Raw genomic sequence first — 18,392 nt, forward strand, 5'->3', positions numbered from 1 at the left:
CTCTTCCCCTATGCATGCTACTGGCAGACAAGGGGTTGCCATGCAATGGGCATTTGAAAAGCAGGCCAATAGCTCTATGTGTGCTGTGATCAAATAACCCTTCCCCTCTTAAAGAAGAGTACTTCTGTGCAACTCCTGTTCTACACCAGAGATTTTATTGAAGAGGATGTGCCTTGAGGACATGATCCCACCACTCCCCTGAAGAGAGGTGAGCAAACTAAGCCTCATCATTCTTCTTCACACTCGTAACAAGCCCAATAGGTGCCCAAGTCATTAACATAACTCATGTCTCCTGGATCATAATGAAAACAATGCCAGGTGCTAATCCAAGATATCCAAGAAGGAATTTGGTAGCAAGCAAACAACTAGTAACTAGACCTAATGTAAGTATTGTGGCTGCAGACATTAAACACCATCTCTAAAACATACAATGAACTCTGCAAACTCTGTTGGGGTAGTAATTATTTTGCCAGAGTCTGTAAGAAATAAAACAAACTCCTGTAGGAAGATATTGTATTAGAGACATGAGCAGAATGTAAAACTGAAATTTCTGTTGCTACTAGATTGAACTGCATCCAGTTACTAAGGTATATGCTTCATGCTGTGTTAACACATGCAGTAACCTCCACAATGGCAATATGGATTCAGATCAAGCTACTATTGATAGCAAAACTAATTGTTGGTTATTAGAGCTGTAGATCAAAGGAACATCAGTTGTATTTATGCTAGATACTGATGCAGAGTGCAGCATATTGTCAGAATCTGCCTTTAAGGTGCTGAATTTAAACAGTACAGTATAAAGTCAACTTCCATGCTTCTGTCTTAGTGTTTTATTCAAGATATAAACTCAAGCCTTTGGGTCTTGCACCTGGCTAGACTTAATCCAAATCTCCTTGCAAGTCCAAATAATCAGCCAAGTATTCTTGAAGGATATACTTGTGAAACACTTGACTTAGTGAAACAATTTATGCACTTCAGATGCAACAATGATATATTAACTGCTATGTCGTGTAAGAAATGCACAACTAACAAAACAGTCTGATAATAATAAAGGGATATGGTAATATGTGTGAATATTCTCAGGTTCCTTTTTTAATACAGTCAAAGAGAATACACTTAGAGGTGTTCAACATGAATGTTTGTGTAGTACTGAGAATATTGAAAGACAGGAATTGTCAACTGCTGCATCTAATGCACAGATTCATATTCAGTGTGCTGAAAGACACAGTTATAATGGCAAGGAAGCTGGTGTATCTAGCAAATTTGAGTGTATGTTATTAGCACTTCACTGCAAGCAAACTATAAGTCAGAGGGTGCTGAATGTATATTAGAAAATATAGATTACATTTAAAGAATGTAAGCTACTCTGTTTTTAGACAGGTTTAGGAACAGGCAGTAATCGACATACATAATAACACTTACATTTAGTGTATTACAAGGCAGGAAAATAATAAGCATTTAATACAGGTACTTTACAGACGCCTCAATAGTTAGCGTAACAGGATTTAATGTCAGGTTTGCATGACTTAACAGAAATATATAGGTTATGTCTTCACTGCAGGTAGGATCCAGACAAATGCTGATGAGTTAAAGTGATTGTAAACATACAAAATTCTCTCGGTCTCTCTCATACGCTGTTGAGGACAATATCTGCTTTCCAAATAATAAAAAACACATGGCCAAATGAACCAAGTCTATAAAGATTTCTGCTAATAGTTTGCAAAGCAAAGGGGGAAATGAAGTAGATTGCCAGATCTTTCTTTCATACATGTAGTCACACTTAAGGATAATTTAGAGTCATCGATCCAGCCACTGCATATCTTTGTAATACGGCAGGAAACTGGAATAGCTGGAGAAAACTCGCATGAACACAGGGAAGAAACACAATGTTACTTTAATTTAAATCATCTTTTATGTAGTTTCTTGGAATGCTGCATTATTAGTCCAAGTTCATCCCCAAATTGTCAGATTTCATAGTATTAGTATTAGTGTTTGTAAACAGAACAAAGGAGAATTCTGAATGCCTAAATGTCTAGTTTCTACAGAACCTACTCTAAAGTTTTATGATGGGCTTCACCAGTTTACTTGGCAGGCAGATCCGATTCGCAACATTTGGGCTTTGAAGAAAGTAGATCAACAGCTTATGATTCCACTGCATTAACTGATGCACAAACATGTTATAAACACATATAAAAAGACTGTATTGTCACAGTGTATAGTTATACACATTCTGATTACATCTAATACAGGAGAATCATAGTGCAGTCAGACCATCAACCGTTAGAAAACACTTTTCAAAAACCGTTACAGAAAAGTACTTGCAAATCTTTAAAGCAAGTCTTTTCTGTAATAGGACTTGCAAGTTAGTGTAAGCCTGTGTTCTTAGGTTCAGGGGTTTTGTGCTACAGTTCTGAGGCACAGACTGCAGAGATGGACAAGAAGAATTGAAATAGCAGCAGAAATAAGTGTCTATAAGCCAGCTCAGTTATAGTATTTTAGTAGCTCTGCTATTCGTTTATGAAATACCCATAAGCAATCTCAAGGAAAACAGTATCTGGGTTGACAGGAAAGCCCTGTCTGTCAGTGTCAAATCTTCCATCAGCAAAGTTTCTGTCTACCATATCAATACAGTCAGGCAAAGAGCTGCAATCAGGCACAAATATACACAAATGTCTTGAACAGAAAGTGTTCATTTGTCTTATACTTTTATTTCTACCAATTCATTCTACACAATTAAGTTTATTCTCTCACTAGTCAACTTTCTGCCAGGAAAAACAGTGTGAGAACATTTCTAAGTCTGGTTACATAGCTTCATATTCTCTCACACACAATAACTGCCGGAAGGAAAGTAGTACTCAGATATGCACTGAAATTTCAAGGCTACGTTCCACATCCGTATGGCACAAGTGGCCTAAGTATACACTGTACATTCAATTCCCTTCTCTGTGTAATTTGAAACACTCTGCAGGCACAACTTAATAATTCTGCAATGAAGCTAATAAAACTCAATATTATAAGGTTAAATGCTGGTATTAATAAAACAACTTTTATCATAAGATGGAATGGTGCATTGTTAAGTCTAGCTATAATAAAGGCCTGTGATACAAAAATAACACATAGTATTGCTATAAAATCACACAGTCATACTCTGCGTGTGAGGAGTTTGAACCTCATGCAGAGAAAAAGTGTGTGCAGGCCCGTACAGCCTGGTAAACTAATGCATATAATTGAAACTCTTAGCAGAGCATATCTGCATGATTAGAAAAGGGACTTTTGTCTGGCGTGAGATAAGCCATCTGGGCAGTTGTATTTAGGCTTGCACCCAGGAATATTATCTGTTGAGAGGGCACTAGTTTTGATTTCTTTTCATTTACTGTGTACCCTAGGCCAATTAGTAATCTTTTTACAATCGCCAGATGCTTTAGAAGAATGTTTTTGTTCTCTGCTTGAATTAGGCAGTCGTCCAAGTAGGGATATACTTGAATTCCTCTTTATCTGCAAAATGCAATTACTGGTGCCAGGCATTTTGTGAAGACCCTGGGTGCAGTACATAAGCCAAATGGCAGTGCAGAGAATTGGTAATGCATTGAGCCAGCTATGAATCTGAGGTATCTTCTGCAAGATTGTCTGATTGGGACATGCAGGTATGCCTCTTTTAGGTCCAAAGTTATGAGCCAAGCCTTCTTGCCCAGCATGGGCAGTAGCTGCTGTAGCGTCAACATCATGAATTTTGGAACTTCCAGAAATGTATTTAGCATAGACAGGTCCAGTATTGGTCTCCAGGTTTTGCCCTTTCTGGGTACTAGGAAAAGTCTGGAGTAAAATCCTTGCCCCTGCTCTTGTTGTGGTACTTGCTGAATGGCCCTCATGTCCATGAGGGCTGTAATTTGTTTTTGTGCCTCTGCCCATTGATTGTGTGGCAGGTCTGGCATACCTTTTGACCTTGGTAGAGTGTGGAAGTGGAACCTGTAGCCCTGGGACACTATGTTCAGGACCCATTTGTCTTGGGTAATCCTTTGCCAATTTGATGAAAAAAGTGCTAGTTTTCCCCCTAAGGGGGCTGCCAAAAGAAAAGTGCTTGGATGTGGTAGAGGAAAGTCATTGGGACTGTTTCCTGAAAGGCTGTGATTTGTCTTCTCTGGGTTTGGAGGTAGGAGCACCCCATTGTTTAGGCCTGTATGAGCCTTGGGGCTGTCCTCTGCCTCTGGGATGCCTGTATCTGCCTCTTTGTGGTCTGTCTGACACTGGAAAGGACCAATTTTTAGAAGGCCAGTTTCTGCTAAATCTGGGAGGCTGTACCTGTAAGAAATCCTTGACTGTCTGCATGGATTTTGCTTTATATTCCATTTTTTTTCAACACCTCTTCTGCTTTAGTACCAAACAAAGTATCATGTTGCAATGGTGCATCTAATAATTTTGCTTTAACATGATCAGGCAGATTTTGTTCCTTTAACCAAGCATGCCTTCTAATAACAGAACCTGTAACAGCGGCCCTACAAGAGGCCTCCAATGAATCATAACCACATTGCAAAGTATGCTTTCCCACTTGTTCAGCTGCATGCAGTAAATCCTGCAATTCCTTGTTCTCTGAACATTCAGTATTTGTCAACATTTTCTGTTTAAGCAGTGACATTAAGTATTGCTGATATTTAAGCATATGAAACTGACAATTTAAGGCCCTTACAGCCAGGGTAGCAGAAGTGTAGACCTTTCTCCCCCATCTGTCTAGAGCCCTGGAATCCCTATCAGAGGGGACAGGGTTTTTTTGCAGTGGAAGCTTTAACCCCCTTGGGACCTTGAGATATAGTTTCTAGGTCAGCAGCGGGGTTTTTATACAGGAATTTATGAGAATCCGGGACCCTGTAGTATCTGTCTGGCTTAGCAGGAGCTGGGGGTAGAGAGTCTGGGGACAGGCCGGACTCTGAAAATACATAATCCACAATGTCTATAACAGATGGAATAGCAAGGGGCCTGTGCTGAGGAAGTAGCAGAAAGTCTCTGAGCCTTTTCTTAGATTCAGAATAATCTTGGCTCTCCCAGTAGAAATGTTCCCTCATGGTATGCAGGGTTTCCCCAAAAGAATAATCCTCTGGAGGAGAGGCTAAAGGAATGGATTCTTCAGCATCAGAATCCTCATAGGGAAGCATGGAGTAATCTTGTTCAGAAGAGGAATCAGAGGAAATAGAAACCTGATCAGAAGAATCATACTCTGTCTCTTGCCTAGGCCTCTTTTCAGGAGGGGGATGGGAACCCCTGATCAAAGTAATTAGGTCTTCGGCCATTTTGAGCATCTGTTTTTTAGGCATGGTGGTCTGAGTAGGAGAATGCTGTACTTGTTTCTTTGTCTTTAATGTTGCTTTAGTCTTTGCCTTTGAAGCCGAGGATGGCTTAATAGATAGTTGTGTAGGTCTGAAGACACCCTCAGAAGCCGATGCCTGCTCAGCGGCTCCGGACCCATCTGAGGGAATGATTTCCGAGGGTCCAATACCTTGAGTATCAAGAGGCCTAGTCGGCTCTACGTGGGAGTCAGAAGCGGCCTGTGGCTCTGAGGTAGCGGGCGCCAGGGGCTGCGAAAGCACCTCACTGAGAACCAGCGACTGGCCTAGAAGAGGCATCGTCGGTTTTGGACCTTGGATGCCTATCCTTTTCCTTGCCCTTGCGTTTTTTGTAAACTGCAGTTGTCAACTGATCCGACGGCATTATATAGTTAAATCTTTGGCCAAAGTAATGAAATGCAAAATCAAACTGACGCTTGATAGTGCGTTGGTTAAATCTAGCACAAAACCGACAGCTAGCAACATTGTGATCAGGGCCTAGGCAAGGAATACAGTAAGAGTGAAAATCCTTATGAGGTATTTGCTTCCCACAAGAAATACAATTGTTAACTTTTTCTGACATCGGTCTGGAGTATGATTCTTCTGATCAGGTTTCTATTTCCTCCGATTCCTCTTCTGAACAAGATTACTCCATGCTTCCCTATGAGGATTCTGATGCTGAAGAATCCATATCCCTCAACAGCAAGGTGCGGGCTCAAGATAGGGAAAAGATTAATAAACTGGAGAGCAGCCATAAAGCAGAAATTATGACCAGAGCTCTCTGAACTGAGCACAGAACTAGAAAGTTGATAGTCTCTATAGAAGTATGTTTACCAAAGCATAAACTGGGGTAATATCGGCTGCTATACAAACATATCACCAAAACAGCAGTGGTAAAGTCTGCATGGAGCCCAAGACATGTCTCTTTAAATAGTGAAGGTCAGTCTATACTAATGATGTATTTTTGTTTTGTACTATTTGAGGGTAACCACTGTGTCACAGACTTCACAGACAAGAGCAGCTACAATCCCACAGAAGCTATCCTATACAATTACTTGTTGATCATACAAATGCATTTTGTTTTACTACAACTAAATTTAGCTCTTACAGATAAAATATGGCATTTACGAAGTGCCAATGCTGGCTCTCGGCAACATAGTTTTATCCTACTGCAGTTTTTCTTTGCCTACACACTCTCTTGCTAGTTATATCTATTGAAAGCCTCTAAATGCATTTTGCCACCAGCCATTTTGACTGCTGCACATACTTCCTCTCTCTCGGTTACCAAATTCCAATAAAATAAAAAATAAGTAAACTTTCTTTTTTCAAAATGTGTCTGTCAGCATCAGATAACATAAAATGTTGTTCCATGCCTGCAGTTTTGGGGGGTACTTACACCTTGAACCTGAGACGCATCTGTTGCAAGTCTGGTTGTCAAGACACCCACGGCATTTTGATGATCATCAAAAAATCCAATCTCCTAAAAAAAGAAAAAGTACATGTCCTTTAAAGCATTTCCTGGATGAGTTTAATGAGTTCTGGAGGGTCTAGCACCTCTTACACAAAAGATATTATAATTGTCAAGAAATTCTGCTTATCACTTTAATGAAAATGTACTTGATAAAATCTTAAAAATATTATATCCAAAAAGGGAATGGAATTAATAAATGATTTAATACAACATACTGTAAGAACTTAATTATAGAAATGTTCATTTCATGAAGAAATGGTTAAACCAAATACTATCACTTACTTTCTCCTCCTTCAGCTAAAACCATATATAAGATTTTTTCTGTTCTAATGATCATGCCAGGGTGAAAAGTTGCCCCGTGGTTCATGAAGGAATCATTCACTATGGAAATTGAGACAGGTCTCTTTCCTGACCATATATAAGAACTCAAGGTCTAGTTAGGTTTTAGTCAATTTATGAATGAACTTAACAACAAAGATTTCCAAACAAATAAATAAAAAATGAGACTGATCACTCAAGCCTATCCAAATGTTATAGGTATCCCTGCTGCAGACATAGCTTTTACTCAGACTGATGGCCAGAAATATCACAGACCCTTTTATGATGACCTTGGTCACAACACAGAGAGGCCTCCTGCTGCTATTATCAAGTGTTTTTCATACATATTTTAAATCAGGAAATCTGGACTAGCAAGTCACTCTTAGATGTTTTGTATGTTTAATTAGGAAAGTCTCCAGAGAACCTTCAAAGCAACCCCCCCACCTCTGTCGAAGAGATAAGGAGGTCTACATAGAGGGTAGAGACAGCCAAGACAGTAAAATATTGGGCAGTACATATTGTGGACATTGTGTCCATTCTAAGGTTGTCTCTAAAACCAAATCATTTACGTCCATAAATACACCTAGGGTATATGACATTAGACACCTGATCACTTGTAGTAGTGAATGGGTGATCTATATGGCGGTGTGCCAGTGTGGGGCTTTTTATGTGGGACAGACCTACTTGTCTCTCCAACAGAGAATAGCACTGCACATCAGTGATATCAATTGTAAAAGAGCACGTAGCGCCTTGTGCAAACACATTCAGATACATACATGAGCACATTTCATTTTTTTGGGTATTGATCAGGTAGCAGGGGACAACTTAACGTTGAATAGTAAACATAGAATTCTAACAGAAAAAGAAAGGAAATGGATAGTGCATTTAGGAGCATTATTTAAACAAGGTCTAAATGACCATTGGTAACTATATTTAGGGCATAATAATGTGTGTTAGTTAGCATGTTTAGTAGAATTAATAATGTATTATGCATTAAGGTATTAACAGTTTTTAATGCAATGATTGGTATGCTTATTTTGGTGTCTCAAAAATATCAAATTTGAATCTGTCAAATATATGGCGTCTTTAAGTCATGTTGATTGAAAGCAGTATAAACTGGTCACTGTTCCCCTTCTGCAATAAGCACTGATGACGCCAGGGGGTGAAACCTAGGTTTGTGTATTGTGTATTTGGTTTTATGTGAGCCAGACATTAAAATGATGGCAGCACTTAGCCAAGTTCCTGTTTGGAGTTTGTTTTATTTCTTCTTCTTTTTTTTAAAAGAAGTTATTCACTCATTTGGGTGTATATATCCTGAATGGTGTTGGATGTTGGGGAGCGTGATATATATATATATATATATATATATATATATATATATATATATATATATATATCTACACATACATATATAAACAACAAATATACATGTAGAGGTCAATTAAAAGCTTGTGAACACTTATAAAGATGTATATGTATATAATACAATGTAATATAATATAATATAATATAATATATAATATAATATAATAAAGCCTTATCTTATTAGGCTCCTTAGTTTTAATATACATGCTACTGAGCACATGTCATTGATGCCCGGATATTTAAAGGCATCACACCTAAGTCGCCACAAGAGCTCACATCTTTCCAACCATAAAGGAATAGGGCCACCTCTTATGATACCAACTACCTGATCAATAACAAGGAAATCAAAACTGTGGTCTGGGTGGTTGACTATATGTTTGGCAAGGGCATTTCCAACTTTTTTGTTCTTTATAGCATACACATGCTCATGTAGTTGGTACCATAAGAGGCCCTAGCATTGTCGCCTCACAGCAAGAGGTTCTTCCGTTCGATTCTCAGCTGGAGCGCCTTTTGTCTGGAGTCTGCATATCCTCCCCGTGGTTGAGTGACATTTAAAGACATGCAGGTAGATGCGTGAGTGAATGGGTGTGCCTTCTTTGAAGGCTAGGCATCGGGCTGGCAACTTGGCACCATAAAAAAATCCACTGCCAACCATTAGCAGACCGGAGTTCCACTGTGGTGACCCCTAACTGGGAACAGCCAAAAGACATTACTTATGAACATTAAGAATAATTACAGTCTTTGTCAAGTTTTCATAAAATGTTGTAGGGGTATGTCAAAGAAAGAAGTAAACTTTATATAAAGAAAAAACAAAAAAATGTTCATAGGTTCATATAAATGAAACATCAATATTACAACTTCTCCATTTTGTAAAACTCTCACAAAAGTAGAAAGTTATACAGCAATGCACAAAAGAATTAAGTAAATCTTTTTATCCAAGTTTCCCACCAAGTTAAAAGGAAAATGTCAACCGTTAATATAGTCAATTTTATCTGTTATTCTTTTGCCTTGTAATGCTGTAGTTTTAGTACCAAGAAATCTTTATATATTCCAGTTGCTTTACATCTATTTTCCTTATGAAAAAGACTAATTTTTTCCCTGTTTTTGTTGTTCATAGGTTCATAGGTAGGTACTAGGCTATTGGCTCTAGGGCCTATACAAGCCTAGCCAAAAAGCTTTCGCCACCCAAGAAAATTATTTTCCTGTGCCCCTGTCAAGCAGAACTACAGAAGTGATCCCCAGGGTGAATTTCCTATTACCCATCCAATCAACAAGATTTTTCCTGAAGAGTGCTAATGAGGAGCTCTGTTTGACATAGATAGGTAGTCTGTTCCAGAGTATGGGAAGTCTCTGGGACAGGAAGCTATCCCTCCAGCATGTTATGTTTATTGTGAGGACAAGGTTTAGTTCCCTAGAGCGAGTAGCTCAGAGGGATTGGGATTTCTTTAAGTGGAGCATGTCCAACAGCTGTGGGTTTGACATTGCTTTGTATGTTAGGCAGAGATCGCCTCTGAGTAGGTGATATGTGACAGAGTAAAGCTGGAGTTTTTTGAGTCGATCTGATTAGGGCATCTGTTTGAGGCCAGTAATCTTCTTTGTGAGGTATTTCTGCGGCCTTTCCAGTTGTTGTAGATGTCTTGTGAGGTACATACCAAAAGGGGCATTGTAGTCTATAATGGGTCTAATGAGTGATGAGTAGAGGGGAACAATGACCTCTTTTTTTCTGGATGAGAAACCTTTTGTGATGAGGTGTGCTATGTAGAAGGATTTCCTGACCACTGTGGCAATGTGATTTTCAAAGGAGAGACTACTGTCCACCTTTGTCCCAAGGTCTCTTATCACACTTTCAGTGTTAAGTAGACTACCGCCTATGTGGTACTTCATGGGTACAGAGTGTTTACCAAAGGGGATGACAATGCACTTTTGTCCACATCATTAGGAGTTTCAATTATGGCTCCTAGTTTGCAGTCATCTGTGAATTTAGTTAGCCAAAGACCTTCTGTGTTAGCCTGTACTTCAGAGAAGTAGATACCAAACAGGAGAGGACACAGGACTGAACCCTGTGGTACTCCACTTGTCACTGTTCTGAAGTTTGATTTGGAGTCTGCTACTTTCACAGTGTGGGTTCTGTCAGTGAGCCAGTTGGCAACCCATCTTGTGACATAGGGATTTATACCTAGTTTAGTGAGTTTATCTATAATTCCAGAGTGGGGGGATGGTGTTGAACGCCTTCACGAGATCTAAATAGGCTGTGTGAACCACCTTACCCTCATCTATGGCTTTGGTGACTACTTCAAAGAAGTCTATCAGGTTTGGGAGACATGATCTGCCTTTTCCTAAGCTGAACTGTGTGGGGTCCAGAGTTTGGAGACCTCCAATGTCTGTTTTGCCCCCCCCCCCTTTGTGGAGTGGGATAACCGTCACGGTGCACCATTCAATGGGCACAAAGCCTGTGGTGAGGCTATGATTGAACATGGTACTTAGGTGGGGTGCCAGTTCATTCTGTAGTTTGTGTAGAAGTCAGCCTGGGATGTTGTCAGGTCCCTTGGATGCTGTGTTCTTGGCTTTGGAGAGTGAGGTTTTTACCTGTGCAGCCATGACTACAGGAACTTTGCATTCTTCTGGTATAAAGATGGGCCCTTTAGGGGGTGAGAGGGGGGTAAAGTTAGCACTGAACCTATCTGCCAGGATGTTGGCAATATCAGTTGGTTCTGTATATTTAGTGTCATTGTGCTGTAACTCAGAGCAGATCTGAGTGTTGCCATTGAGATTCTTGACATAGCTACAGAATGCTTTGAGGTTGTCTTTAGAATCAGTGGCAATTTTGTTTTCATAACTAGCTTTGGAGGATTTTATGAGGGATCTCAGTTTCTTACTGAGGCTGACCAGCGAGTTCCTCCAATCGTGGGATTTTGCTCTTTTTTGCAACAGTTTCTTTCTTCTGTTGTAGAGTTTGTTTATGGCAGAAGACCACCAGATTGGCTTCCTTTTTTTTGGAGAATAGCATCTTGGTTCTGTTAGGGATAGCACAATGCATGCACTCGTGCAAGTGCTTATAAAGTGCATTTGTGTAGGATTCAGCAGTCGTACTTCTATTGTCCATCTGCATGGGTACCATGAAGTTTGCCACTTCTGTTTTAAGAAGCATGAAGTTGGTTTTGGAGAAATGTTTTACAGTTGTTTTCCTAATGGGGTGGGGGGTGGGGGTGGGAGTGGGATGTGGATGTCTAGGGTGATTAGCTTGTGGTCAGATCTGACCAACGAGGAGCTGACCTCTGGTGTGGAACATCGGTCGCCCATGTTGGTGATGACCAGGTCTAGGATATTGTGCCCCTGGTGGGGGTGTGGATAAGTTGATCCAAGGCGTTGGAGTTGATGATTTCCAAAAAACGTTGAGCAAAAGAGTTGGTAGATGAGTAGTTTTCCCAGTTAATGGTAGGATTGTTGAAATCACCCATTATTAGAGTGTTGGGTTGTACCTTAATATTTTCCAGTGTATCAAGAAAAGAGGAGTGGGAATACTGGGGCATGGTGGGGAGTCTGTAGCAAGTTACAATCTGGATTGTGGTTTTGCCCAGAGTTAGTTGAACTTGGATAATCTCGGATGCATTATGCTAGGCAACAAGCTTGGAGGTGTGGATATCCTTAATGAATATGGACACGCCTCCACCTTTAGTGTTTTGGTCCAGGTTTGGTGGCCGAAAGGTGTGGTATGAATTATAGCCTGGTAATGCAGGGGCACTCTCTGGAGCTTTGAACCAGGTCTCTGTCACCGCACAAATGTCAATGTTCTTCATTTTAAGGAGTGCCTTGAGTGAGTGCATTTTGAGGTTTAGACTTCTAGTATTGAGTAGCATTACCCTCAGATATTGCTTGCTTGTACCTGTTACGATGGTGAATTTGAATTTGTCATTTGAACCTTGCCTAAAAAGGCACTATAGGGATGGCAAGTGCTTTTGCTAGTATCCGGAATCCCAAGGGTGACAGGTGCAGGCCATCTCTGGCAAAGCAGTGTGGTCTGTCGATCATGTCATCCCAGTCAGACAGATACTGGATTCCTTTAGAATGACACCAGAAGCTTAGCCAATTGTTGAAGTCAATCATTTTTTCCTTGTACTGTGGTATCATTCTGGGTGATGGCAGGATGCTACTCAGGGCTAGGGTCATACCTGCCTGGGCTATAAGATCGGAGAGCTCCTCCATGTCTCTTTTCATGTAGTTTCAGGTCTTTCACATCAACATGGACAATGACAGAGTCATATTTGTACTTGTTGTGGAGTGACCTGAGTGCATGCGTTATGTGGTGGATCCTGGCACCCAACAGGCAGCTGACAGTAACGTTTTCCTTGTTTAGCCTGGCGAGGGGAACATCAGTGTGCCTGACTATAGAGTTACCTATGACTAGAGTGCTGGGTACGTTATGCCTTATGGGCTGTAGTTGAGTGGCACACTGAGTATGTGGGCTATGTGTCATTTGGGTTGTGTTGGGGGGGTGGAGGTTGCTTGCATTTTTGCTTTGGAGGTCTCTGTTATTTGGGCAGATTTTTACTGACAGCCTCATTGAATGTAGGTGTGTGTTTTGTGCTTCTGTGTGTGTGTTTTGGTGGTGTAGGTTTTGAGGGACTATGTGATAAGTGTGGTGCGGTGCAAGTGTTTACCTTCTCCTCTTGACTGTTTAGTCCAGTCTGGCTATATAAGTGCATCTCTCACAGGTCATAGTGTTGGGTGGTAGGAGGAGAGTGTTGTCTGTGTACATGAGGCAGTTGCTGCATTGTCCCAAGATGCCCAGATTCATCAGGTAGACCGGAGAAAACACCGGGAGCTGACCTTTAGACATGCCTGAATAGGTGCTTATTTATTAAGTACTAAAAACTGTTTTCCTCTAGACAAGTGAGGAAAGTTGAGTGCTGTAGTAATTTGTAACATATTTAGTGCTTACAATGAGTTTTGAACAAGTGCTGAGCTCAAAGAAACAGATTTGAGTGCTAAAACTAAAAAGCTGGCTAGCTGCAAGGGAAAATTTGAAGAACAGACTTTATGGCACCAGGAATACTTTAACCCTAGTTAAGTGGGGGGGCTCATGAGCTCACAAACAGTCCTGGACACATCAAATCCATATCTGGACAAGACCTGCCACACGAAAGAGGGGAAGCAAGCTTAGAATTTTTTTTCAGTAAAAGTGGAAATGGAGAAAGCTGGAACAGAAGTTAATTCAATGTTAAGAATCTGAGTGGGTTGGCCTTCACAAATGTTCTCTATTAGATTGAATGAACTAATGACACTAGACTGGGAGGAGTGTCACAGATCAAATATACAGTATGGGCGGGCAACTGCAAAGCCACCAAGTTTAAGAACACCACAACACTAGTGAGGGTGGGTGAAAAAAATTACAGTTCCCAGCAGTTTAAGAAAAAACAGTTTACAATTTAGTAATTAAATAAAAATGCAATTATACTAATGCACACTATTACTGTTCCTAGCTGTAGCCATTAAATGAAAGTTTTAAACAGATCAAGGAGCAAGCAGACTCTAGAGAATGCTTTTAACTGTAAACAGACAATTATAGTAATGCACACTATTACAGTTCCTAGCTGTAGAACACAGAAACCTCAAAAAATCAAAAATGCACAGAAAAGCTCAGCTAGAGCACTCACAAACATAAAATACAACTCTCAATGTGAAAAAGCCGTTTACAGTTAAGTAATTCAGTAAACATGCAATTAGAGCAATAAAACAGTATATAGCAATGAAAAATACAGTTAAAACAGTATAAAACAGTACATAAATGCAGTGAAACAATAAAAAAGCTTTATTAACAGTGCAAAATGTAGTAGATCAACTGTATAGCACAATTATAAGCATTTCAGAAGTGCAGTTCAGTGAAATAAGTGTAAGAAATAACTTATCCTGCTCTTGGAATCTTAAGGAATTTCCACTTAGTTTCAGTAATGAAATACAATCCACAGCCTGCGCAATACAAGCACAACCTTTTCAAGATACAGGGTTTATATACCAGTAAGGATAGAAGAGTTAGTAGATCAAATTACTTCTCAGCCCCTGCTATTATCCAATCACTCATACTACAGAAGGTTGTTTATTCAATTGTTTAAGAAATTATGTTTTTACAGTCAGGATGGCATAGCTAAGATATGTCACTTTTTTTTTTTTTTTTTTAGTTTTCTGTTTGTCACTGTCCAAATTTTCTGTCCCAAGATTACAGCTTCCTGTGGCCAATAAAGTGTTATGCAGCAGACACAGCTAATAAACTACAATGTTTTTACAAACAGATAGTTATTGGAGATATATTTATAAGAACAGGGATAACCTTCACTGATATACTACCTAAACATACTGGTATATACATACTGATATGTTGTGGTATCCTTAGAATATGTATTTTAAAGGAGTGCTCAACTCAGAAGCTGATTTTATTTCTGTGCTGCGATAACGTTGCAACGCTTGCATGCAAACTGATTCACCTAGGTGAAAGTGTTGGAGAGATCTGGAAATTCTGAGTGAACCACAGCTTTGAACAAAACCCTAAGGCAAAATATTTATTGTAGATGGAACATAAAAGGCTTTAAAATAGCTTACAGTTAGCAAAAAGATGATAATTTACAAAGTGTAAGACCTCAAAAGACTCATAGCACCTTTGCAATACATGTGGAACATTTGTACCTAATTTATTATGGATAAGCTGTCTCATACATGCTACATTTTGTGAAAAAATGGAACAGACTAAAAAACAAAATCAAGTCATTATGGTAGTCTCAATCAAAGCTTTTTTTGGCACAATAAATAAAATATGTTAACAGGGTGATTGTCAGACATTATCACAGCACAGAAAAAGATTCAGCTCCTGGGTTGAGCACTCCTTTAAAATAAATATTCTAAGGATACCACAACATTTTTCATTATCCCTTTACTTACTTTTTGGGTTTGGTGTCTTGCAATGCTTTTTAGGTTCATAGGTTAGTGCTAAGCTAACTGTCCTTTGGAGCCATTTTAGGTCTAGCCAATTATCCCAAGTGAGAATTAAACATTGCATATTGTGCCTGTAAGGTAAGCACCTTAAAATTATGTCAAACATCCAACAGAACTTTGATTTAGGATTTAGTGGAAGGAGGTTGCTGGACTGATCTATGTAAATATTTTCCACAGAATTAATAATTTATTTTGCAATATGGAATAGATGGATAATTTTCTTCTAGTTTTCTGGACTGCAATTTTCCCTGTAGAGACTTGAAAAAATGAATAGGATGACCCCAAGCTTCTTTCCTGTAAATGCAGCATCAATGGCATGAGCTTTTATGCTTTTAGGTAACTTTTGTGAAGAAAAGCGGGCATGCTTATGTATGATTATACCACAAGTCATGACAGCTCTGGTAACAGCACCAACTGCATCATGATTATTATACATCAAAGACTGATTGTTTACAGGCTCAAGATTCTTAATCAAAAAGAGCAAATCCTTGTTTTCCTCAGAAGCCATCAAGTGTTTACATAGGTTCATAGGTTGGTACTAGGCTATTGGCCCTAGGGCTATATACAAGCCTAGCCATAACAATTCCCTGGATATTTCTTCCCACAGTATTTACTTCCCTGGAACCCTGTCTAGCAGGGTGACTGATGTGATCCCTGGGGTGAATTTCCTATCTCCCTTCTAATCATCAAGGTTCCTTTTGAAGAGGGCCAAAGAGGCACTCTGCTTGACATGTATGGGCAGTCTATTCCAGAGTCTGGGGAGTCTCTGGGTCAGGAACCTATCCCTCCAGCATGTTTTGTTTATTGTGATGACAAGGCTTAGATCCCTGAGGGATTGGGATTTCTTTAAGTGGAGCATGTCCAACAGCTCTGGGACTGACATGGCCTTGTATGTTAAGCAGGGATCGCCTCTGAGTAGACATTATGTGACAGAGTATAGCTGGAGTTTTTTTTAGATGGTCAGCACAGGGCATCTGCTTTAGGCCTGTGATTCTTTTAGTGAGGTATTTATGCGGCTTTTCCAGTTGTTGCAGATGTCTTGAGAGGTACATACCTAACGGGGTGTTGTATTCTATAATGGGTCTAATGAGGGATGAGTACAGTGGGACAATGACCTCCTGTTTTCCTGGATGAAAAGCCCTTAGTGATGAGGTGTGCCACATAGAGGGATTTCCTGACTGTTGTGGCGATGTGGTTATTGAAGGTGAGACCACTGTCCACCTGTGTCCCTAAGTCTCTTATCACACATTCGGTGTTTAGTGTACTGACACCTACGTATTTCTGCATTTGAAATAAAAGTGTATTCTGACAAGATAATGTATGAGTTGTCAGTTCCCAAGGATATAGCCAGAGAATTCCATTTTTTATGCTCACAGAGTCTAAATTCGACTCCCCCTCCCCCATAACTCACTTGGTATTTATAAAATTAATGCATCTGTTAAGACATTGCCACTATGTATGCATTATGTTCAGCTGTTTTTTTCTAAAAACATTAAAGAGGTTTTTAGACTAGCAATTCTCTCTGCAAGCAAGTAAGCTATGTATCTGTTATTGGAGGCATCGGTTTAAATAGATGTAGACATAAAACATGAAAAAGCCCCAGTCTCTCTTAGTACTGCGCAGTAATTATATACTCAGCAGAATGCAAAGAGTATGCTTGGCTACACCCTTGTCAATGCTAAAGTACTAGAGGTACAGACCATCCTAATGTGCCTGTCTAACAACCTACATTGCCTGGTAAATAGCAAAATATCTGGAGTTTCCAAAGGTGTACATAGAGCCTCAGAAGTTGCTGAAACTTCCAAAAACAACACGATCCAACAAAGATGTTTGTCTTATCAGATGAGTAAAGAAAAACAGCTGAATGATGAGCTGGTGACTAAACTTTGGAATGCTTCACATTTACATTCTATAAGTTCTGGAATATTCTGAATGAAGAAAGTATATTAGTCATGAATCATGGAACTTTTAGCATTTGTTAAAGTTTCCTCTTTGGATGGAAGAAGGTCAGAAAATATCATTAATTGGTCAAGTATAGTTTTCTTCTTTTGTACTATTGTTATATTATTCTGTTCATAATTTATGTATTATTCATATTATCTATTCACAGAGCTTTTCCATGAGCCTCCACTGAAAAGGGGTTCAATACCCAGGTGGAATTTTCTACTTATCAAATACAAATAATAATAATTATATATATATATATATATATATATATATATATATATATATATATATATATATATATATATATATATATATATATATATATATATATATATATACATATATATATATATATATATATATATATATATATATATAAATAAATATAAAAGAGTAAAAGCCAACTATGCCCCATAGTTAAAAAAAGAAACCAGATCACTATTATAAAAGAAAGATAAACTTTGAATCTTTGGCAAAAAAGTAAAACACACGTTACTAAACAGGCATATCTCATCATCATCATCATCTTCTTTCAGCTTTTCCCGTTAGGGGTCGCCACAGCGAATCATCTGTTTCCATTTCTTCCTGTCCTCTGCATCTTGCTTTGTCACACCAACCACCTGCATGTCCTCTCTCACCACATCCATAAACCTTATCTTAGGCCTTCCTCTTTTCCTGTTACCTGGCAGCTTCATCCTTAGCATCTTTTTCCCAATATACTCAGCATCCCTCCTCAGCACATGTCCAAACCAACGTAATTGTGCCTCTCTGGCTTTGTCTCCAAACCTTCCAACCTGTGCTGACCCTCTAATATACTTATTCCTAATCCTGTCCACCCTCGTCACACCCAGTGCAAATCTTAACATCTTTAATTCTACCACATCAAGCTCAAACTCCTGCCTTTTTGTCAGTGCCACAGTCTCCAACCCATATAACATAGCTGGTCTCACTACCCACTAAACAGGCATATCTACAACTTAGAAATTAAGCTG

The 18,392-nt window shown here is 39.3% G+C and overlaps 1 protein-coding gene across 1 annotated transcript in view; it reads right to left on the bottom strand.

The window, feature by feature from the left end:
- The window catches only part of LOC122796318 (ATP-dependent translocase ABCB1-like), a 329,590-nt gene that overhangs the window by 74,233 nt on the left and 236,965 nt on the right, over positions 1–18,392 (bottom strand). Inside the window, exon 21 of the mRNA XM_044064705.1 lies at positions 6,712–6,795. Coding sequence (XP_043920640.1) covers positions 6,712–6,795 — 84 coding nt within the window. The remainder of the gene's footprint in view (positions 1–6,711; positions 6,796–18,392) is intronic.

The sequence above is a fragment of the Protopterus annectens genome, chromosome 3.part0, assembly GCF_019279795.1.
Source record: "Protopterus annectens isolate FY-2018-M chromosome 3.part0, PAN1.0, whole genome shotgun sequence".
Taxonomy (NCBI): Eukaryota; Metazoa; Chordata; order Ceratodontiformes; family Protopteridae; genus Protopterus; species Protopterus annectens.